The 25565-nt window shown below is 38.0% G+C and overlaps 1 protein-coding gene across 1 annotated transcript in view; it reads right to left on the bottom strand.

The window, feature by feature from the left end:
• The window catches only part of LOC131434332 (lateral signaling target protein 2 homolog), a 52239-nt gene extending 30737 nt beyond the window's left edge, over positions 1-21502 (bottom strand). The window contains exon 1 of the mRNA XM_058601000.1: positions 20733-21502. Within this exon, the coding sequence (XP_058456983.1) occupies positions 20733-20768 (36 nt within the window). The 5' untranslated portion in view covers positions 20769-21502. The remainder of the gene's footprint in view (positions 1-20732) is intronic.
• Between the last annotated feature and the right edge of the window lie 4063 nt (positions 21503-25565).

Raw genomic sequence — 25565 nt, 5'->3', positions numbered from 1 at the left:
CGACGGAGAGAGCACATGCCATCATTTGGTTTTCGGTAGTCGTAACGAGAAGTTCAATTTTCAGATTTTAGTTCCGCAATATAGGTTTAGAATTCAGAGCCTGCGTGCTGAAACTGGATTCTGGAACTGTATTCCGGAACTAATTTGAGTTTCGAAATTGCAATTCTAGAATTGATACTGGATTCTGAGTCTGTTATTGGTTCTAAATTTAGTTCTTGAACTCAGGATCCAGTTCTTTATTCCAGACTTCTTCTATTCGGTTCTTTTTAGAACCATAATAATACTCCTAAAGAATTATGCGGAAATTTACTTTACTGTACTCTATAAAACTCATTCTGGTAGTCATGGCGAAAAATCGTCTTCATGTTTTAGAGCATAGTTCTGGAATATGGGTTTAGAATTCAGAGTCTAATCTGTAATTTAGTCTAGGCGCATCGTTTAAATTTCTAGTAATGAAAGAGGGGAAAGTTGCACAATTCAAACAATCGATGAACTACCAATTCGAATTCGGAAGCATAAATAAAGCGTGTCATATTCGTATTCACGACATCCAGTTATGTCTCTGACATTACACACCCGTACTTTTTTTGATTTGAAAATAGTAAGCACAGACTTTCAAACTTAACTTTTGGATTATTTATTCATTTGGATCCTCACATTCACAGAATTGTGGAAAGCATGAATTCGTGTATAAATTAAATTTTTAGGAGTCTTGAATTTGAAAGTGGTCAAATATAAGATAAAATTTTCAAAAATTTGATAAGCTTAGTTTTAAGGAGTGTGGTTTTTTAGAATATTGAAAATTTCCCTGAAGTTCAACTCTTTGGAATTCCAGAAGATATAGTTTCCCAAAAATGAAAAGCTTAGAATTGGAGGAATTTGAATATTAGGACTACTGAACTGAGTGTATATTCGGAAAATTCTGAAAACCAATTTTTTTAGAATTATCCATCTTGAATCTTGAGTATTTTGAACTATCTCACAGAATTTCGAATTTCAATTTTGTTTAATGATTCCTAAATTTGGTGTTAAAATCGAGTTTTGAAACAAAAAAAATAATTGAACGAATTTTGAGAGCTCCTAAAATTTCAGTTTTGGGTTTGAAATTTAAATTTAGATTTCATTTCTCGATTTTAAATGTAAAATTTGAGAATTTTTATTCCTAAATTTATAGTTTCCAGAATTTGAACTATTAATAAATGAATATTCAGTTTTTGCAATGACTGATTGGAAAAATATTGGAGAAGCCAAATAAATGAAAAATTTACAGAAAATATGATTTTTTAAATTCGCTTGTCATCTGGATATAGTTAGCGACAGACCCTATGAAGGTTGTACGATAGTCTGTCTCTTCCTACCAGCAGCACTAGTTACGGAATCAATTATAAATACACTCTCCTACTCAGTGCTTGAGCGGAAAATAGGTATAGAGCGAAAAGACTATCGTTTGATAAACAGAGAAGATGTTTGGATGTATGGTACCGGTCGTGAGTCGGTTAGGATGTAGACCAGGGGTTCTCAAAGTGGTCGATATGATCCCTTGGGGTCGATATCCTTTTTGCGGGGGTCGACGTAAACGAAAACTGACTATGGGGGTCGACAAGGTCTAGAAACCAACCCCCTATTGTTTGATATAAGTTGTTATTTGAAATATTTACGCTAAAAAAGTTTTGTTTATTTGACCTTCCGCACAAATTGGTAACTATTTTACATCATTACGAAAAAAGAAAGAAATTGAATTTTCAAAGGAATTTGTTGATGGGGGTATGAGGCCTAAGTTAATTTTAGTAAAGGGGTCCATGACCCAAAATAGTTTGGAAACCCTTGATGTAGACCATGTTCGATGTACGCTTTATCAGGCCAAGTCATGTTTTAGAGCTGTGTCTATCACAAGGCGAAATGATAGCGCTTATGCACGGAATGCATAAGAACGCAGGTTCGAGTCCTGTCTCTGAGCGTACCTTTTTTCGAAAAAATCATCTTTTCTAAGTTTTCCCTCTATTTGACTTCTCCAATATATGTTTCCACTCAGTCATTGCAAAAACTGAACATAGTTATGGCGACTTTACGTCAAACCAACTAAAAATAATAAATCGAAACATGTATATTGAATTTCAAATTTTAAGAATTTTTTAACATTTTTAGATTATGAAAATATCAATTGACCAGAGTTTAATAACTAAAATATTTCGAGTTTCGATTCAAGAATTACAATTTTTGAGTTCGAGAATTTTCAACGATAAATAAGAAATCTTCTTGTTTTGAGAGTTTTAAGAATTTAGAAAACTTAGCATTTAATAAATCGGATATTGAATTTAAAATTTTGTGAAATTCAAATACTTATGAACTTAAATTTCTTTATATTATGAAAATGTTCAATGAACAAATAAAAATTTGAGTTTTGCTTCAAGACAACTTCTGAATTTCGAGAATTTTGAACGGTTTGGTTTTGGGTTTGAGATTCGCATGTTTTTTTTCATTTTCAAACGTGGAATTTGAGTATTTCGAGTTTCCAAAATCAGGAGCGCTTTAAAAACACGAATAATGAATATAAAATTTTGAAAATTTTTCGATCTAGAATATTTTTATATTATGAAAATGTTGAATGAACATAATTTTGAAAGCTCTAAAATTTTTATTGAGCTCTAAGATTTTTTAGTTCGGAATTTCGGTAATTCTGAACGTTGAATGTGATTTCTAGTTCAGAAATTTTTAAGAATTTGAAGTATCAATCATGAACTTTGAATTAAAAAAGTTTGCGAATTTTGAACATCTTTGAATTCTAGACTTTAAGGGTTTTAAGATTTTAAAATGCTTTGAGTTTAGATTTTTAGATTTTCAAATTTGAACATGAAATTCCAAATTTGGAAATTTATCAGAATTTGATAATGATGATGATAATCCGTAACGTATTTGCGAATTTTGAAAAACTTTAAGCATTTCTGAGAATTGTAATAGTAAAGAATTTCGAGAAAATTTGATCAATAATAAAATATCACAACTCGAAGAATTCTGAATTCTCAAATTTTGAAATAAAAATTTTGAAATGCTTCGAATTTCAATATTCAGAATTTTAAAAAATTAGAGTTTTAAATATTTTGTTTTAAATTTTTGAACAAACAGAATTTTGGAAGCTCCAGAAAATAACTTTTTTTTATTTTAAAAATTCCAAATTGGAAATTTCCTTACTTGGGATATTTCAAATTTTGAATTGAATGAATTTCAAAAACGTAACAATTTTGGGATTTTAATTTGGATTGAATCTTGAAAAAAGGAGTTTGAAATTTTGAGAATTTGAAACTATGACCATTCAGGACCATTTGCCAAATTTTGGGCTAGAGCATTCAACCGTTTTCAATATATTTATATTTCGTCTTCGACTCATCAATGCATAGAAGTTCAAATCAAACTGCCCAAAGCAAAACTCGGCATTTCAATTTGAACCGCTTAGCTTTGTACTGTTCAATTTGAACTGCTATGCACTGATGAGTCCAAGACGAAATATATTTTATATTGAAACTGTGAATTATGAAATAAACAAGGCTGAATTTCGATGTTTGAGAATTTTTAATGTTTTTGAGCTTTCAAACTATATGGTTTTGAATAATTCAAAAAATTTAGCGTTTTGAATTTTGACCTTTTAATATCCCAATTTTGAGCAATATAGGCAATTTTGAGCTTCGGTTATTGAGCATTTTATTTTTTAAGTTTTTACGTCATAAAAATTGTGAATGGAGAATTCTGAATTTTTATTATTTCGAAAATGTTGACTATGTGTTAAAAAAAGTCAGAGAATTTTGTGTTTAAATTTTTCAAGAACTGGAAGAAATTTAAATATTTTTAAACTACAACTTTGAAGAGTTTTGATTCCTAAGAATTTGGAATTCTCGAACTTCAGAAATTTTGAATATTGAAATAGAAACTTTAAGAACTACAATTCAAATTTAGAAGAAATTATAAGAATTGTTTTTTTTTCAAATTTCGAACAATTGAAATTTTGAATTGAGAGTATTTTGAAAGTTTTTTTTATGTTTTGATTTAGACAATTCCGACATGTGTGTTTGGAATATAGAGAATTTAGGGAAAGCTATAAATATGAAATTTTGATAATTTTATAAACTTATAAATCCAATATTTCTGCAACCGCGGAGTTGAACCGGACTCGTTACGGGGCATTGAGACTATAAAGTTTCACACAAAAATTAAAAACGAATACAATTAGGAGGGCTAAATCTCAAGGTACCTTAATTTCAGCCTTTCATGAGACTGACTTCTCAACCTCCAACTTACTGATGTCCGTCTATTACATGAAAGCTCGTTTACAAAGTTAATCCATGGATTGAAATAATTGCAGGTTTTGTTAGATATTAAAGCTGTCCGATTTGAGCCCGGATCCGGTCTAGCCCCGGTCTCCCCTAATAATTTTTTGAAACACGAGTGGAGGGTTTAAGAGTTTGTGATTTTGAATATAAAAATTGTTGAATATTTAGAATCCAGAAAAAATATAAACGGCCAAGCTTTAAATTTTAAGCTTCGACAATTGTGAGAATATTGAATTTAACAACGTTATATTATCCTTTAAATTTACTGTAATACTGAGTATTGTAGTTTTGAAATCGAAATTTGGAACTTCGAAAGTTCTAAGAAATTTGAACATTCAATTTTAAATACTTGTGAATTTCGGAAAATTTAGAGTTAGGTTTTGATAATTTTGAATTTTGAAGAATGGGGGAAATTTCTAAAATTTAGGAAATACGACAAAAAAGAAGAATGTTTATGATTCCGGAAAAAATTAAAACTGAGTTTCAATTCTGTGGTTTGAAAACTAAATTTTTAAACACTTTGAAAATGTTTCCAATGTTTCAAAATTTTTATTTCAAACTTAAGAAGGGCTTTCGATTTTGAAAAATTCAGAGAACTTTGAAAATTCTAAGTTTGAGAATTCTAAATATGTTAAAGATTTCGTATTTTGACTTCGAAACATAGTCGATTTTTCAGAGTATTTCAAGGATTTTTTTTTCATACTTTGAGAGTGAACATTAACGTTCTAGTTTTGAATAAGGGAATTTGAAATTGAATAAGATGTTCTGCCATTGATTATTAAGTCTTAAGTAAGTCAATGGGAATAAAACCGTTTATATATCGTCTCATTCAAGAAGTTATCAACCGAAAAAAAATCTCATGAATTCGATTAAAAATAGCTTCCTGCTCTGATGAACCCGTCGACTAGTTACTAACTTAGTCCATTTCGCACTGTCTAATTCGCATATTTTCGCAACAAGCATTGAACGAAAAACAAAAACTCTATTCGATGCTGCTGCTAATCGAAACCAGATGGACTGGTTTTCGGCAAAGTTATCTGCCCTACACTGTGTAGACGGCCCCGGATTCGGTGCTACCTTTTTTTTTTTAGAACGAAGAATACGACGAATTTGGTAGGTAATAATTGAAACTTGGCGTATGTTCGAGAAAAAATTGTGTTTTCTATTCCGATTACTTTTAGCACTTGGCGTGCGTGAAAATTGTGGCGAGTGTGCTAATTGGATTTGGATCAGAATAAGTGCGAAACTCTTAGTGCCTTCCATCGCAAACAAGAAGGTTTCCAACAATAACTAAAATGTTCTTGAACAAAAGTTCCTCCTAATAAAACCTAGCAACATTTCGTAGTAATTTTAGGAAGCGATTTATAATTTGATACATTGCAGAAGAAAATTTAATTTTGGACATTTGGCAGCGTGAAGGTTCAATCTTAAAACTATTATCCATTTGAAGCACCGATTGCAATTAGGCGGGGTTTGACAAACGTCTTCTTTTTGTGAGTTAAAGCGACTACTAATCACAAACTATCCTACAGACTGTAGCTATGCTGTATGATAAATTTTACATAATAAGCAAATTCGATTAGCGTCAGGAATGTCGTGGTCTGTCCATTAATAATTGGAACATAATTTCTTCCAACAAAATTCGTGACACATTTGTTTGAGCGAAGAGGATTTTCTCATGTATGCGCTAATTACGTTCAATGCTGCTGCTTCAGGTGTCGCCTCTCGAAACAAATCAGGTTAAGTGGTAATCTATTCCGATTGAAACAAGACACGGTTTGTTATGTCAAACGGGTGATGACAGAGCCGACTAAGGGAAGTCAGAACAAAACAAAACAAAAAAAAAACACGCTTCAAATGTGTGATATAATTTTTTCGACAAACACACGTGCGATTTGTTTTCGGTTTTGAATGGATTTAGTGAGGCAAGTCTTTCGAAACCATCGATTTTAGATGCTCGGGGTTGTAGATTTTATGCTTCCTTATTTGTTTGTTTGGTGAATGTGGTTTCGATTTCCGCAATACTAGAATTTTCATATAAAACGTAGACTACCAAAAAACGACCGAACGTGGTTACGCAAGAATTCGATTGGCTAAAGGAGGTTTAAGACGGCTTTAAAACCCAGAATCATCCTTCTCGAGCTCCTTTGTTTGCTAATCCTGCGGTAGCAACCGACATCATAACCAACATCCAAAGCGCCACGAGGCCGCCAGGTCGCTGCCATTCGCATACCGAACTGCTTCCGAGTGTGACTGTGGCGAAACGGAGCCGGCGGTAGGTGGCGCTAGTGGCGGCGACACGATAAATTACAATAAACCCACAAAGAAACCGCCGCTTCGTTCGTCCGAAGAACTTCCCCGTTTGGCTTGTTATGGTTCGCGTTTTTTCCTACTTCTTTTTCTTCATTTTCTGCTTCTTAAGGGTGGTAATTTTGTGACCGGTCATCGGTCCTCGGCACACGTCGTAACGAACAACGAGTCGTAACCGATTCTGCGTCCGTGTGCCGTGTCGGCCATTATTTATACGACAGACACAAAAATGGAACGGCCTCGAAGTCGGTTGCGCTTTTTTTTTTTTGCTTGTTCCTTCGTTCTTCATTTCAATCCACTGGCTTATTGTAGTGTTGTGTAGTTACATATTTGAACAAGAACTGACACAGACCAACGTCTGTGCGGCGTTCCGGATATCCAGCTGACACACGGACGCTCGCGGTCACCACATCAGTGCCAGTCGGTGTTGCAGTTGGTTGTGACCTTGTTTGGTACTCTTCACAACTAAAGTAGTTTTATCCACCAGCAGTACCTCCCTAATGGCCTCCAGTCACGGTAGTTCTGGTAACTGCAAGACTAAAGTATCCGACTGTTGCCATCATTTGTTTCGCTTCGCAGGCCAAGGCCGCTTATAGGTCGGCTGACTGCCCCCACCGGACGGACCGGGAGTTTGGGCAATCCGTCCTCGTTAGTTTTAAAATTCAAATGCGGCACTCGGGCTGACAAATGAGCCACTCAAAGTGCTGCCGCAATGACAATTGAAAGTTGGCTCCAATCACACAAGAAAACCACGATGCTGCTGTTTTTATGGTTCCAGTCTGAATCGCGCGCGAAATGCCAACCAACTCCATTAGAGTCCGCCGCATACCGCTCCGGTTGGCCCCAAATGTAAAAGAAAAGTTTCACTCGCCGCTTATCGCCGCCATGCGAGATATGACTGATATCGAACGACCGTGAACCAATTCATGGATGGAACGGAATGGAGAATTGAAGTAAGCTTTTCAGTTCAGCTGCCGTAGTCTCACCTCGTTGGAGCGTTTGAGGCCACTCGAAAAGCATTATAATGAAGCAGACAACTTGGGAATCGATTAAAAGGATTTAGTGGAATAATTAATGTGTTTCGTTTTCGAAGGGGTTCAAGACATCACCCTATTTGATTTCAAAATAGAACCAGTATACTGTTTTGAAAGGATTTATGGTCAATCCTATCCTTAATGTTTTCCTTCTTGAAAGAAAAGTCTGATTGTCATATTTCATCACAAACTAGAGAGTCCATTATACTGCTTCAATCCATTCAGTGTGAAACCGGAAGTGGGTTCGCCATGAACACCACGAAACCCTATTATATAACCCAATGGTAGCAAAAGATTCTTGAAGGCCGCAGGCATAATAAAAAAATTTACCGAATGAAAAAAAAAGTGGTTTGTCGGTTACGACACTTATATGAATATACTCCCTAATCGGATATGTTCATCATGACCATTTCAAACTTGATCAAAAACCACATAGTATTTTCAAAAAATAACCTAAGATTTACGAAATCCGTTGAGTTATATCCGAGATAATCGGACGTTTGTCGGTTACGTCATTTCTACGATTATATGGTCGTCAAATGGTGAGACAGCTAAGTCCTCACAAGTTCCTATCTCATGCTCATGTGTCTATGATGACATGGTCAATAGAACGGTGTCGACTGGGTGCTATCACCTTCTGCGTTAGTAGCAGAATGAGAGGGTGCGAAATGGCTTATAAGTTAAAGCCCATCCTGAAGTCCACTATATATCATAGTATATTGCAACATATAATTCTGTTGTTTTGCCTTTCTCATATAGAAAGGCTATGCAATCAGTGAAAATCGACATTTTAACCTAGGTCCGGAGTACCGAATGTCATATACCATTCAACTCAGCTCGACGAACTGAGCAAATGTCTGTGTGTGAGTGTGTTTTTTTACAAGGTGAAATGCATTTACGCACGTAGTGTGGGACTCTCCACAGGACTACCCAACTGTTGATTGGAACTACCCACTAAAACACCTTGGATCTCCAACCCTACCTCCCCGGCACCACTGCTAGGTATTACTTCGGGGTGGAAGGCTATTGGTGCTCACAGCACCCTCCCCAGATTTATGCAGAATGACGATCACCATCCTGCTCTCGAGGGATCGACCAGTTGGATGACGAGGTCGGTCCAATGATGCCGGTTGGAGGGTAACTTCCGGTTCACTGGCGCTTCGACGACCCAGGACTGATGCTACGTCGCGGAACTTCTCGACTAGTCTTCGCCAAAAGATCTAGTCTACACCGAAGGAGGGTTCCCCGACGACCCGACCGAAAGGATGCCTAAGTCGATCCAATGATTCCGGTTGGAGCGTGACTTCCGGTTCACTGGCGCTCAGACGATCCTAGCGGTACCACGCGACGAACTACTCTAGTCCCCGACAAAGGATCTAGACTACTCCGACGGATAGTTCCCTGGCGAAGGAGATTCTCCCGACACCGAGTCCTCTCCTACACCACACGGGACCCCCGATAGAGTGCCGAGGTCGGTCCCGCGATTCCTTTTGGAGAATGGCTTCCGGTTCGCTGGCGCCTCGCTGGCCCCCGCCGAAGGATCTAGCCTACACCGACGGAGAGTTCCCCGACGAAGGAGACTCTCCCGAAACCGACGCTTTCGATACCCAGCAACGCCCGACCGAGAGGATGCCTGGGTCGATCCAGTGATTCCGGTTGGAGGATAGCTTCCGGTTCACTGGCGCCCCGACGATCTTAACAGTTTTACGTACTACTCGTCTAGTCCCTGACGAAGGATCTAGACCACTCCGACGAAGAGCTCCCCGGCGAAGGAGGTTCTCCCGGACCGACGTTTATTCGCTGATCCCTCTTGAGCCTACTACGGTTGCACGCGACTAGCGGTCGCGGCTGGCTGTTGTTGCTCCGCACTCCATTTCCGCTAGAATATGCCCGCAATTTGGGATGCCGCGGTCGACACTGCGTTCCAGTTTTATACGCAGTGGCACATTCTCTGGATCAGTGGCACATTCTTTGAATCAGGTTATCTTTAAAGCTACTGTGAAATTTCATCCGGATCCAACCTCCGGTTCCGTAGTTACAGGCCGATGAGTGTCAAAGTTTTCAAATAGCCATGTGTACAATGATAATATATACAACACCGGTACGTGGTGGTACGATGAAAGAAGACATAAAACGAAAGATGCGTGCTTTGTTCTATTTCGTACACGCTACAAAAAACGAAACGGTTACAGATGTCTGCTACTAGTGTGTAATATTGGTAAAAGACGGTGCTGCGATTGATAAAATTTCTAGCTATTTTATTATAAGTGAGACCGAGAGAATGAAAGGTAAAATAATTGATTTAAAAAAAGAATGTCAATGAATTGAAGTTTATTTAAAAACAATATGCACTTTTAAGTCGTTTTCCTACCGGATCGGGGCAAATCCTTCATGGAAAGGGTCTCACGGAACTTCTCGATGATATTTTCGACACTGGTGTGGTGCACTTTCACCCGTTTTGAAATTTCGCTGTACGTGACACCACTTTCTGAGCACCAAGTGTGCAGAATTTTCTTTCGCGTTTCCGGATCAATTCGACTAATCATTGAAACGATAAACCGTACCGAAACCAATCGATTGCGCAGCTGTTATTGACATGTTAACAAACATGTCACCGCAAAACACGCTGCAAAAAATTAAGCCATTTCAGAGTAATAACTGTTTGAATGTTGCTAAATACTTATCGATACACTCCTTACTGGTTCCAAGTTCCGAATTCCAGAAGTACCGGAAATAGTGGTCAAAAAGTTTAAAACGAGCCTCACTCAATTTTCTCATAGATGATTTGATCAATTTCCTCAAACTTAGGCTCAAATAAAAGTTCCTGTAGTCTCATAGGTTGCTGTTTAATTTCATCCGGGTCCGACTTCCGGTTCCAGAACTTTAGTGTTAAAGTGTGTTTAGTCATTTAGTGCGACGATGCAACATAAAGAAGAATTCTTATTGACTTGACATAACTGTTTATAAATTGATAAGGTTATGTTAGTTTATACCCCGCCAACATTTGTGCCTTTGAACGCTTCGGACATGGTTCACCGGCTGCAGTTTACTCAGATGTGATGGATCCATATTGCATCCATTGTCACATACCGTCGAAAATAATCTGATAGATTACTTGTAAACATTATCAAACACTGCTCTGAATTATCAACAACTTGTTGTTTTTGATCGACCGTGAGTTAACGTGGCACCTATTTTGAGAAGAGCCCCATGCCTAACAAAGAGAACACGATTTTTTTGGTTCAAAATTAACAATATTCATCAACGTAATCTCCTTCGAGAGCAACGCAATTATTCCAGCGCCACTCTCGCATTTCAATACCACTTTTCTAGATCGATTTATCTTTTACCTCAAAATAGGCCTCAGCTTCAGCGATAACTTCTTTATTCGAAATTTCTTACCGGCGAGCATTTTTCCAGGTATGCAAACAGCCAGTTGTCGCTGGGAGTCAAATCTGGCGAATACGGTGGATGGGGGAGCAATTTTAAGTTCTATTTATGAAGTTTTCTTCTTAACAGAATCTTTTAGTGATAATTTTGAAAATAAAAGTAGAGTTGTGTAGTTTTGGAAACTCGCTTTGAATAGTCACAATCATAAATGCGAACCGAATATTGTTCGATACAGTATTATTTTGCGAAACAATTCTTGGTGACAAAACTAATGGCCCTGGTAAGGGCAGTTTACCAAAAATATTCTTCATAAAAACTTTGTTGAAGACCTCAGCATTTCAAATGCTGTTTACTTCTTATGGTTACCCGGCCATTCTGGTATTACTGGAAGTGAATGGGCTGATGAGTTGGCTAGAGATGATGCAACGAATGTCGTTGGTCCTGAACCAGCTTTACCACTTTCAACTAGTTGTATAAAGCACAAGACTCGTTCTTGGGCTGCATCCAAACATGCCAGCTACTGGCGCAGCTTGCAAACTTGCGCTCAGACAAAAGCATTTCTACCAGATTTAAATCTGAAAATGTCAGTGTCTACTGCATTTTTCCAAGCATTCATCATTGCAGTATTCTGGTCAGAGCTCTGACTGGACATTCCAAACTCAATTATCACATGGATACTATTCAACGTGCTGAGTATTATTCGTGCGATTTGTGTGAATGCGATTACGGTACTTCATATAATCTGATATGTAACTGTCCCGCATTGACGCAACTACATATCCGGGTTTTTGGTTCTCCATACATGGTTGAGTCTGTGTATGCGGAGCTACAATTAAAGGATATTCTCTCATTTCTCACATAATGTGGTAAGGAGCTATAGTCAGAAAGGTTCATCGTTCTTCCTGGAGTGAATGAATCCTTTCTGTATTCACCTTAAGTAGGGTTTAGCAGATTGTTTGGCATCCTTTATGGGGTACCGAATTTACTTCTGCTCGTACATACTGCGAATCATTCTGCATTCTTCCGGGAGTGCAGAATGGTGTCGCTTTTGTAAAATCTCTAAATCCTCTCGGGGGTTGGAGTTTTTATAAACTGTGCATCGTTCATCAGAAAGAACGCACATAGTAACACCCCTAGATAGGTTTTACAGCAGATTGTTCGGGACCTTGTAGAGGTTCAGAATTTACTTCTGCTTCCTCTAAATGTGATCCCCAGCAGATTGTTCAGCATCCCTTAGGGGTGCAGAATTTACTTCTGCTTTTTTGTGTCGTCAACTTTTTCCCATTATCCTAGTCGAACCCTTACCATTTTCTTTCAATCCTTCCCTGATATATCGGGAAAATGATGCTAAAAACAAATTGATGGCAAGGTACAAATCTCCAAATATCAAGGGGAACGTGCCATTTGAGCCAATTTGTACTGATTCCTGAATGGCCCTGAAAAGGCCAGTTTATCAAAAATATTCTTCATGAAAACTTTGTTATCAGGTTAGCGATTAGCTGCGAAGAGATAATTGGGACCAAAAAGTGCAAAACTTTCTCATTGGTAACGATTTGTACTGCACTGTGGTGCTGCGACAGTTCAGCAAAGAGGCAGCCGCAATTGTCGCATTTCAAATCAAGAGAAACAGAAACGACTTCCGAATACGCGATAGCTCCAACGCTCATTTCGGTTTCCGATCAGGACTGCACGATTTTTCAATTATACGCATGGATGGGGTATTGGTGGCAAAGAAGTTCCTGAAACATGCTTTGAATGCTCGGTCCACGCGAAGCCATTCGTCAGAAGAACAACCGACCCACGTGGTTTTTTCTTTTATCATCGTGAGCTTGCTTGGGTTGGGAGGTGGGTTTTGGTGCGCGCCATTGACGTCATAGCAGTGCGCAGCAGCCCACCGTCGTCATCACAGACGAGAAAAGGCAAAAAAAATATTGTAGGTATATGCAACTTCTCAACAGGTAATAACCATACGCATATTCAGAGTGGGAAACCTGTTCAATCTGCGACGTTGCGTTTGTTGTGTGCGATGTGATCGGATCAAAACGCCACTCGGTCGACGTGGAAACTTTCTCGAACCCAAGTTAAAAACCCCATCACCTTCAAGGAAGTAGTTTGAGTGTGGAGGCAGCCCGAGCAATGGCGTAGCCAAACACAAAGCGTAACGAGAGGGCCCCATGCCAGTCAGCAGGGCAAAGATAAAAGTCAATGAATTACAACCTCCGCGAGTGAGTGGTGGAGAACCGAGAGGTAAAATATACTGCTCCACTCCGCTCCGACACACACACACGGTTTGTACGGTCTGTACGGAACGGAAAGCATCACCACGAAAATGTACGTCAGTTTCATTGCAGCAGCAGCAAGCGAGCGGGATATTGCCGAAGGTCGGTTCGGTCTGGTCTGTCATTGCTCCGGCCCCAGTGTATTTTTTCCGTCCTGTGCCAGACTGATGTCTAGCATGTTATTTTTTTTGTTATTGCTTTTCGTCTCATGCCACAGTTTTCGTGTGTTTCTGTGTGTGTATGTGTGCATTCATTTGATGACTCACACGTGTTCGATTCGGTGGGAAATACTCCGAATCCGAATGTTGTCGATTAACATCAGTCGAAAATCGGTTCGCATATTCAAAACGGAAAACTACCAACGGTCGCACGGTTCATGCCAAAACCGAATCCTTGAATGTGTGTGCGTGTTTGTGTGTCGTATGCGATTCCCAATAGGGGGATTTTCTGATTTTGGCATTCGAATGTGTCCTCGTCTGCTTTCGAACCCAAGACTGGTTTCCCCCTTCACTCGCTCACAGCAGCAGCAGTAGCAGCAGGACTGACCTCGGCCGGCTACTCTGAAGACTTGAGACGTGGTTTTGCTAGAAGGTCGCAGTTTGTTCGCCGTTAACATTGGCCAACGCCGACATGCTTCGCTGGTATTGCTTGAAAACATGCCAAACACCGCAACACAACGCGGCATGTTTTCAAGTACTTTGGGTGCAATCATTCACACAGATGCATATGCAACCAAGCTCGACTCGGTTCTGGGTTCTGTGTTGTGAATACGAACCCGAAACTCGGTTACTGAAACTGCAAACGGCATGTTAATGTTTACGTTGTGATACCTTGAGAAACTACGACCTCTCAAAGTAAACACACAGATCTCATAGAATTTGCTACATTATATTACTAATTTAAATCAAAGCAAACATTTCTGCGCCTTCTTGACAAAATCATCGAAGCTTCGAGTCTTGCCAAAGAAAATGATCATTTTAGCAAACAGTTAACTAAATTAACTTTCCCCGCCAACAGTTGTGCCTTTTGACGCTTCGGATCCATGTTGCATCCATTGTCATATACCGACTCAAATAATCTGATGTATTACTTGTAAACTTTGTTAAATACTACTCTGAATGATCAACACGTTGTTGTTGTTGTTGAGCGACTGTGAGTTAACGCGACACCTACTTTTGTTACACACACACAGACATTTGCTCAGTTCGTCGAGCTGAGTCGAATGGCATATGACCATCGGACCTCCGGGCCTCGGTTAAAAAGTCGGTTTTCACAGTGATTAATCTTTCTATATGAGAAAGGAAAGAAATTTTTTTCCAAGATACCATTTTCTGCTTCACCCTAATATTGTTTTCCAGTGTCCTCTGATTTAAAATTTACCTAACTGAAGATCATAAGAATCCAAGAATTCAATAAAAGCTAATGTGTGAAGAGAATCCACAGCGTACTCAATCACTAGTGGCCCGATTGCAAAGAGTAACAGTACTGGGTAAGAACAAATATTTTCAAGAAAAACTTTTTACCTTTAAAAGTACCACTCTTGCAATGTATTAAGAAATGAAATTACCTATCTTGAGATGAAATTTCATTCAAATCAAAAATGTTGTTTTTTGCACATCGGTCTTCAATTTTCTAAAATCGATTTTTCAATGTAGAACTCAGATGAGACATTTTTCAACCCGGAAATCTTGTGAAAGTCATGCATTTAACTCTTCAACCTCTTTTTTGGGGTTTGTCACTTGTCGATTACTCATTTGAATAAAATTGGAATAAATAAAGTTTGGCTCTTTTCGAAAGACTGGCTCTGGATCAATTTTGAAATCAAAATAAAGGGGTTTTTTCCCTTTTTTATGATTTTTCTGTCATAATTTGAAAAGATAGCTGAAAGATTTGTTTGATTTAAGGGATGTATTCGATAAAAATGACACACACAAATTAACTCAAAAAAAAAATAAACCGACTATTGGATTTTCATGAAATTTTCTGGGGATGAAAAACTACTAATGAATTATGGATTTACTAAACCCATAACGACAGCCCCAGCTCTTTTTTAATAGTTTTGCGATGATTGCCAAAGCTCCGTCGTTATAATAGCTCATAATTTCTTTCGACACCACTCTAACTCATTTAAAGTGTAGTGGCAGAATGTTAAATTACGCCGAATCAGGACTGATCCTTTGTGCTACCTTACGAATGGCAAGAAACGATTCTTAAGGTTCTACTTAGTCTTAGGAAAACAGCAATTGTAGAAAATACCAAAGCATTTTCCTCCGCTACTGCTTGATCAATCCTCAAGAGAAAACATCAGTTTGTTTAGACAAATGTTCCAAACTGATATTTCTCTTTTAAATTTCTGCTCAACGACTGCGAAGAAAACTGCTTTTGCGTTTTGCCACAATGGTCGTTTTTCTACGATTGTAAATTGTCCCTTAAGGTACTCTTCCGTGTAAATTGCACCATTTCACCACATCCAAAAATTGCCTGTCAAAACAGAAATTTCTTTAAAGATTTTAATAATTTCTTCTTTCGAACATCCACATTCCAGGTTGGGACTGTTTGCACTATGTAAACATGTAAACCAGCTCGTTCCATGGGTCTCGGAACAAAACCTGACTGACTCCTTTGGGGTTGCTGGCTGCATACTGATCAACAAACGCTTCAATGAATTTGTAGATCATTTGTAGGCCAGTACCATATTTTGACAGGATAGATGTAGTGTTAATCCATTTTCTATACAGGGGTACAAATTCAAAAATGAAAACCGCACAAACAGTCATTTGGTTTTAAACATCTACCGTTCGATCATTTTTCAAAAGATTTTTGATATCATTACATCCACTGCTTGATTCTGGGAGATGAAAATATATTTTAGATTATTAGCGGTGGAAAAACAGGTTTCCCAAGAGCTGAATGATGGCCAATAGGAAAAGCGGTCGGCATAAAATAGTGGATGGATGGGGTCGTAACAAGAGTTAAGAAATGGACTTATGCCTAGAATTTCAAACTTTTCGGGCCCTTTGGACAAGATTCATCAGTTGCTGTCCACTCAGATGACGATCGTTTTGATTCTGGAATGAAGTGATGAATCCATGTTTCATCCATTGTTACATATCGACGCGAAAATTCCCAATTGTTTCAGGATCTCGATCTTGACTTGGACCAGCAATGATAAGTCGTGGTTCAATTGCTCTTTCACATGCACTCAACAGTGTTTAGCATTGATGAACATGAGCAATCCATTTTATTCATATTCATTCCGTGTTATGCCTGACATTACCCACCCGCTATTTGAACCTACGCAGTAGGTTCAAAGACGCACCGCTGTGAAGTAAGACAGGACTACTTTTGTCTTACTTTACAATGCAATCGGAACTAAAACTAACCTCAAACAGCTTCAATACGGAATATTGCCTCTCTGTGGGCAGTCTTAAACAAAGGTTTTGCTTCATTTTTCGAAAATTGGAAACACAAATAAATTTATCGCTGATAGTAACTCTTAATGATGTTAAGCAAAACAGTAAACACTGTTATTCCAGTTCCATTATCTATGCCCGAAGACAATTTATCACCCTGCAAATATTTCCGTATAAACATCGTAAGAAATTTATCGTTTGTATATCGGATGACTCAATCGCCTGTTGCCAAGCGTATTTAAACAAACCGAAGAATATCGCACTGATCAAATGGCCAAAAATAGACGGGAGATTATTTACGTTTGGGTAATAAAAAAACGGAAATAATCGCACAAATTTGTCGCTTCAATCAAAACCGCAATGAAAAAAATACCGCAAAACAGCATTGTTCCTATTGTAGTTTCTCTTTTTTCCACATCGCTCGAATCCGCGAAGCTTTCCTAACCCAGATCACACGTAGTCAGTCAGCTGTCCCACATTCCCCGCAGATTGCAAATGAATGCAACATGCCGTGGCAATCAATGGGTCGTAGGGCGGCGGTCCGGTGAATACATTTTCCTTTCTGTTTTGTTTCTGAAGGTAGCAAAGCTACTAGCAAAATAGTACAGCAACGAGGAAATGCGAAATGTCACTTTCGTCAAGTGTGTTTGTGGTTTGAGATTTACACAATCTAATTTCATCTTCAAGCCAAACTGAGGAAGACAGAAAATTTTCTTTCTTGTTTTGTCACTGATAAGAGACTACACTTTCAGTCAAGGATGGAATTAATCCTTGTGTCTTAAGTGTGAGATAAGGTTTTTACGCAGTTTGGTCGACAACCCACTACCACACGACAGTACGGTCCAGGTTTTCGGTTGTGTCGCTAAACGCTCACAGCTGAAGAAATGGTGGACCCCCGTCATAGACTGTGATAATTCTTGGTTGTTTACTTTGCAAATTATCTGAGTTAACTTCAGCGAGTTATTCAGTTAGCAAATGATGCAGCTTTGGCGTGACTTTCGCTATCACTTCATTCTAAGGACCACACTTGCATAATTGGAATTTCCTTTCTAATGAACTAATTTCTTGATTGCTTTCAATGATTGCTCTGCTTGTATGAGCAGTGATGGTAAGACGGTTGCCACTTCCCGAATGTGTATAGAAAGTTGGATTTCATAAATAATACATATAAATTCCACTAAGCGTTTGGATCGTCATCGTTTTCCAGAATTCAGACGATGGCGAAACTCGGACCAATCACTGCTTCACCCATTTCATTTTAATTTGTGGAAACTAACTTCCCTACAATAAGGAAGTTTGTTGAAAAATCGACAGTATTTTGTAGTCATGTTTTAGTAAATACAAGTTCAAATCTATTGACGCATTAGTGATGCAACTGACTTCAATTTCGTCGTCGATCATTAATACGCTCGATTGAGCCACCGTAAACAAGTTGTTTGTAGTCAAGTTTTCTTGTTGATTTTGCGTTAACTGAGCGATAAGTCACATGGAAGAGAAATTAACACCTAATCGATTGGCTGCCCAAATGATTTGCGTGTATTTCGTTTAAGTCAGCAGCCAGATGACGGCAAACTATTTGAATTCTAACTGTTTTCGAAATGTTGTTACACTTCGTCAAGTAAAATAATTTCTATCGTTAGAAAAGCAAGGCTATGGGAACAGCGTTTCAAAGAACGTTTGATGTAATTTTTGAGTTGGCATCCGAGCACACAAAAACAGTCCGACAAAATTTTCTATTGTTGCACAGCCATTATCGACCGTATCTCAAGTTTTCAAACTCAAAGACGGCGTAGCTCTAGCGGCTTTGGAATCAAGCCAAGCCTTTATTTTGTTATTATTCACCGCACCACCCACTTTCAGTGTTAACCTCTAATCCACTGGGTTGTTGACATCAGCTTGGCTTGCTCGTATCAACAGAGGGCAGATAAATAAAAATGTACTGTTTCGGTAACCGACTAACTGTCGGTTTACACGCCAACTGTGCGCACGAAAAGGTGTGACAGAGGTTATCGCAGTTTTTGGCAATGAAACTACCAACGTAGAGATAGAGGCTTTAGCACGCACAGTACGCTGACGTTCTGGAAGTTAAGAGGCAAACAAGTAGCACACTTTTATACGAATAAAAACATTAGTCACTCATCGCATTGGCAAATGCATATTTCTGCCATTTCTAACAACCGTACGTTCAGTGGAACGATCACAAGCAATTGGGAATTCCTGTCGTATCAGCTTAACATACGACAAAAACAAGATCAGTAGAATGAGTCATGTTTTGCTAGAACCAATCTACGCTCATTACACGAACTAACAAGAACTAGTGTGCTAGACACTAATCAAAGCGACAAGTATTGCCAGAGATAAGAAAGATTCTTGGCGATAACAAACCGAGTAAACAAACGGGTATAAAATAAATGTACTCGAAAAACAACGCCACGATAGTGACAACTCAAAAGAATGATTTGCACTTTCTTAGTCGTAAATTGTTGTTGGTCTCAGAAATTATTTACAACATCTAAGAGCTAATGGATACGGATGCTTTACGAATGAATTGATCAACTTTGGAATGTAAATTTTGAACAAACAAGAGCAACAATGAAAACATTTCCCATTCCAACACCACCCGACTGTATCCGACAGCGGTTTCGAAATTTGATCCAATAAATAGATGCGATTTCAAATCATGACACGAAAAAACACAACAATAAAACTAGTGCGAGTCGTTTTATTTATTTTTTCCTTCTTAGTTCTACACAATAAATGCTCGAACGCAACACAACCACAATGATACATGTACGCTAAGGCGGACCACTGTTTTATTCCGGGATGCCAACTTATTGCATTTTACTGACTGATGTACAGGCTATGCGTGGACCATTCAGTTGTTTATATCGCCAGATGAAATCAGTTTTCTCAAAAATTCTATTTTCTATCTGTTATAGGTTAGGGCTCGGGTTGCTCAAAGGGTGTTGGGAATTTCACTATCGGGTATAAGAATTGATAAACTAATAAAACCAGGAATGGTGGCTTTGAGTATAAGGCAACGTTAGAAGTTAGATTAGACCTCCACTCTCAATTAGATTCTTAGTATGAGTAGGAATGTGAATAGAATAGAATCGTCCTGTACATTCAAAAATCGTCAGTCTTGATACAGAAAATCACGTTTCACCCCAGAATATTCCACTTTCCACTTTAAAACATGTAGCATCAAAAATAATTATATCTGTTGAACCATCAAAATAAAATGAATAACAAAACATGTATCTCTCACTATGGGACTTTAAAATGTTAATATCTAACAGAAGTATTACTCATTAGAACATTTACTGTAGCAATCAGTGTAAAACATTCGTGTTCAAAACTTTGTCTCTAAATAGACTAATTCCTCGCACCAATAGACTAATTCCTTTCACATCAATTCGGTCACATACACAAAAAAGAATTCCTATTCTGTTAATAACTCAAAAATTTTCACATTCACTTTCTTAATATTCTGGGAAAATGACACACAACATTTTACATTTTGCTATCAGTACAAGTAAACAAAGCGAATCTGTCATGTTCTCATGTTTTTAAGAGGAAAAATCTTAATCGCAGTAAAAACCTTCTCTTCTTCGAATATAGATGACCTTGATGATACAAAACCGCTCAAAGTGAATTGTTGATCTTTGTTTAGAAAATGTAAAAAATTTGCACAATTTTCGATTACCAATAAGAGCTGCAAAAAAAAAAGCAACCTAACCTCGAAAGTTAAAAATTTCATTCACAAACTGGCATCACTGCATTAGCAACCGCAAGCAGAAAACTTTCGCAATCTCCGAAGCAGTAAACTAACACACGCACACATACTCATGAGCAGTACGATAGTGGTTTGAGTTTTTTTTAAACATAGTTTTTCTTTTTTCAGTACACCATCATTTTTCTACGTGAAAATTCACACCTGTGATAACTACGACAATAAACTACTCGTACAAGTAAAATGCTAACCTTCGGTTTGTTCAGCCATTTTCGCAGAGAATCCATCGTGGCTGTAAAGAGCTCCAGCAGCAGTGATTCAAACTGCTTCTCGCCTGCTGTCTAGATTTTTGTTTTTCCAATTATGCTACCGTCGTGGGTTGACAACTGAATTGATTGAGGTTGCAGCCTACTGCACCGTCAATAAAAAATAACTGAAACACACCACAACACACTACAATAATTTGCCTTCTTGGGTAATCCATCAATAGACGATCATTGGAATAACTTTTCACTTTAGTAGGCTCTGACTAGAGCCCTCGTAGCACCGTGCACGTTATTTTTTCTATTCATTCGACACTTTTTTTTCCTTCCAAATCACAACAAACGGAAAACTCAGCAGTAGATTGCCCAGCAAAAGCTCACACTTGCACTAGATTTTTCCATCGATTACAACCGATCGATCACGGAATTCATCCCCTCAGCAATCAGCTTGATAATAGGTAATCAGCTATCAGTAAGTGCTTCCTCTGCCTTCGTTTTCTAGAATTCAGGATATTTGTGAAACTTTTCACCACATCCAAGTTCAGCACGATGCCCAAAAACACGGTTTGGCACGTTTCTGGCTGATCGTATGTTGTTCGCTCACTTGGCTGCACTCCGAGACTTTCAGCTCATCCTCCAAGGATCGAGTAAAATTTACTACTGAATCGCACAATCGAACGGGAATCTCACGGTTCACGTTTCTTCTCAATCATGGTGGCTGCTGAACTGACTGCGAAAACTGAACCGAACTGGATTATGTGCATGCATCATGGTGGCGAAAGCTAAAGGCCAGACCAAACACTCACACACTCTCGAACGCAGGCAAGTGAAATGAGCAGGGTCCCATTGACAGGTTTGCTCTGTTTTGCTCTAAGACTTTTGCTTAAACGAACTTTACACAGATATTTACTAAGGCTTATTTTCTTATAGCGAGATGTTACTTATAAATAGCAGCCCTTACACGTGACAATATTATTGTCAATCCAAAGTATTGTCAATACCGTCAATCCAATTGGCTTGGTAACTTGAGTCCGAGTTTTTCGAAAAAATCATGCGTTTGGAGCTTTAAATATTGCAACTGAATATAGTAACATTGAGAGAAACGGTCATTGTACATATTTAACTGTTTCCTCTCTGGAGAGAAAGTATTGTAGGATTGATGAGCAGGTTTGATTTTTTGACAATATTTTCGTCAATCCAATGAAGTTTCCATTACACGATCAAAAGTATTGTCAATACTCCTTGTATTGACAATAATATTGTCTCGTGTAAGGGCAGCTAATGAGAATGCTACGCAACCAGAATTGCGCTACTGGTAATTGAGTTTTTCGACAATGTGCTAATATTCTAGGACAGGACAGTTTCGGATCAGCTCGGGATTGGTTGAAAATGACACGAGCAAGTACAAGCCTTACGAAGAAAGCGGCTAGATTTTGTTTGGCGTTGAGCGTTTGTCGCAAAGATCCAACCGCATGAATTGAACAAATCAGCACAAGTAATGTATCCTGCAAAACCGGCACACAGAAATACAGAATATTGTCAGTGGTTGAATGCAGTGGGCTTACGGCATGTTTTTTTTTCACTAGTATAACAGATACTAACTATTTTTACTTATAAACCATGAATATTTTTAATTGACTGATATATGGCAGACGGATTTGTGATTGTTGTTTAAGACTATTTATTCATTTGTTCGTTCAATTTATTCATTCAATGTATAGATAAAATGCTCTAATAATTGATTTTCGCGCCTATTGCAAATTTGTTCATTCATTGTTGCACATCAAAATCTTTGACAATACATCACCTAGCTGATTATTGTATCATCTCATAAAAGAACTGAATAATATCCAAACATATATTGCTGATTGCTTTCAAAGCTGAACTTTTGACACAGTTTATTAACCACAATATTTTTTGCTCTATCATGGTTGCGGAAAAAAGTTGAGAAAATCAACGAAAAAAATAATTTTTCTTTGGAGCTTTCTTCAATAACTTCAAAACTGGTAACCGCTTACGAGTTTAACAACGAGCAAAAAAGAAACAAAAGAAAAAAAACAACCATATTATTGTGTTGTCGTTATACACGTTAGAGTTCTGTCAGTACACAGCAGTTGCAGTTATGATCACACCTCTGATCCAGCACACTTTCATGCTGTGCAGGTCGATTTGGTATGAACTGTGCAATATTTTATATGTGATTAGAACTGGCTTGTAGATGTTCAGTAAAAATATCTAGTTTGTAAAGTGCATATCATAACAGTGAATAAGTAAACAATATTTTACCATTTCTCATGATTTTTTTTAAGATATTAGGGAAACAGAGGTATTTGTGCCCACTTTAGGATCGATTTTATTTAGCCCCACTTTGTAAAAATATCCTCCAAATGTTGTAATATCTTTGAAAAACCCTTCCGCAATTGGTAATCTAATGCGATTAGCTTCAAATTGATGCAACATGGGTTACTTAACATGGATTGAATCCATCAAGTTTGTTAGGTGGGCCAAAACACCTCTGTTACTCTATAGATACTTTTTGTCACGCTTGGCGAGTGTATATCAATAATTTATATTTTAGAATTCTTAAATTCGGTTTGTGGATATTATTTCAATTCGTTATATAAGTTGTATTTTTGAGACGAGTTTGATGAGTAAGTTATTAAAATTATTGTCATATTAATTCCTTACTTAAATTTAGAAATCCTTGATGGTTACAACCGATATGTTGTATATTTTTCAATTTATGAATGAAATTGAACACTGCATTTTTGAATTTGATTTTGTCCCCTTCTCGTGTGTTCCGCCTCATAATTGTACTGTTACAATTGTGCAAGTGACGCATCGAAACATTGAAAAACTCACCCAATCAATCAACTAGTACGTGCGATTATCAATATTCGAATGTTAGGGAAAATAAAGCATGTCAGTTTTATTCGTATTCACGTCATCCAGTTATGTCTGACATTAGCTTTCCGCGTTTTATTTATTCATCATAATATCGCGCATTTGCACAAAATAACTGTTCTGAACAGTAAAATGGACATGTCTGTTGTGATGGTGAATAACTTTAGAAGGGCCTATATTTAGGCTCCTGTTATTGATATTTTTAACTGTTCCATTTAAATCTCATAACTATTTTGTTCAGAGAATTCTCTTCAGCAGTGCTGTCCAGTTAAAATATTCGATTATTCGATTTTGAACTGTATTCGATTCGCAATGAATAATAATAGAATAATCCGAATAAACAAAAGAAACAAAAATTTCAAAACTTCCATTTCGGGAATTCGATGAAGTTATTAAGTTATCACGAAACTGAGTTGGGTGTGTCCTTAGCAAAGGAAATGTGAATAAACGCAGGTTCTAAACTGATTCGATGACGATACTAGGTTTCGAAACTGGCTTCAAACAAACGGTTTGAAAGCAGTTAGGGTGGAAGCTGGGTTAGGTTTGGCATCAAACAAAAACGACATATGGTACGATGGGAACGATTTCTTCGTCGCAACTTGATGAGTAAAAAGTACGGGTGTGTAATGTCAGAGACATAACTGGATGCCGTGAATACGAATAAAACTGACACGATTTGTTTACACTTTCGAATTCGAATTGATAGTTGATGGATTGTATGAATTGCGAAACTTTCCCCCTTTTCACTACTAAAATTTTCAACGAGTTTTGACGTCGATTATCTCATTTCGGATTTGCATATTTCATTGAAAGAAACTATCAAGATGCTGTACAGGATTCATTTCTGACTTTTAGAAGGACCAAATTGTGGAGTTCTCTACGATATTTAGCACAGTTCGGAACATTTATCTCGAACGATTTTCGCACAGCGAAAAGTGCACGAACCGAATCAAATTATTTTGGGTTTTCACTAAACTGATGATTTCTACCTTCGAATTTCAAAGAAGTAATCTTAATAGTTCTTAAGATAACATTTAGAGACATTAGAACGGCTGATTTTATATAATGTAGTCCACTTTTCGTTTCTTGTTTTCTTTCTCTCCAATGCAAAGCACCAGCAGCTGATGCAATCGTTCTTGCATGAATTGAAACTAGCTTTGCGTACAACCGACACATACGCTCGCAGTGCCAAATGATGCGAAACTGGTTTAATGCGTCTTCTCGCCTTGACGACCGGAAGCAAATGAGAACTACGACCTGAGCGTTTGAGGTTTTTAATCACGCAGAAGGTCTGCTTTCATTGACGACTGCTCCACCTGACGATTAAAGTCCAAATGAGAGCACGACCTAAGCGTTTGAGGTTTGGCACCACGCAAAAGGTCTGCTTTCATCGACGACTGCTCCATCTGCCGATTGAAGTCCAAATGAGAGCACGACCTAAGCGTTTGAGGTTTGGCACCACGCAAAAGGTTTGCTCTCATTATTGACGACCGCTGCTCCCGACGATTGAAGTCCAAATGAAAGCATGGCCTAAGCGTTTGAGGCTTTATACCACGCAAAAGGTCTGCTTTCATTGCCGACTGCTCCACCTGACGACTGAAGTCTAAATGAGAGTTGCGACCTGAGCGTTTGAGGTTTTTAACCACGCAGAAGGCGCACTCTCCGAAGCTGCTGGTCCCACGACGTCTGCTGGCATCCAACGCACAAGAAGAAATGATCGAATTTCGACCACGGTTTCCCTTTTATACGCAGTCAGTTGAAGATATGTGCCTGACTACCTCAAAATCGTCGTCCTTGCGCGAAAAAGCCAAGCAAAAGTAAAGAGTTTTCCGCGTTGTTTTCAAAGTTTGAGAAAACTTAATTTTTGAGTTGTTTGTGGTTATCTCACACTGTTCAAAATATTATCCTAAATTCCTG

This window comes from Malaya genurostris, chromosome 1, assembly GCF_030247185.1.
Source record: "Malaya genurostris strain Urasoe2022 chromosome 1, Malgen_1.1, whole genome shotgun sequence".
Classification (NCBI taxonomy): domain Eukaryota; kingdom Metazoa; phylum Arthropoda; class Insecta; order Diptera; family Culicidae; genus Malaya; species Malaya genurostris.
This window is presented reverse-complemented; position numbering and strand designations above follow the sequence as displayed.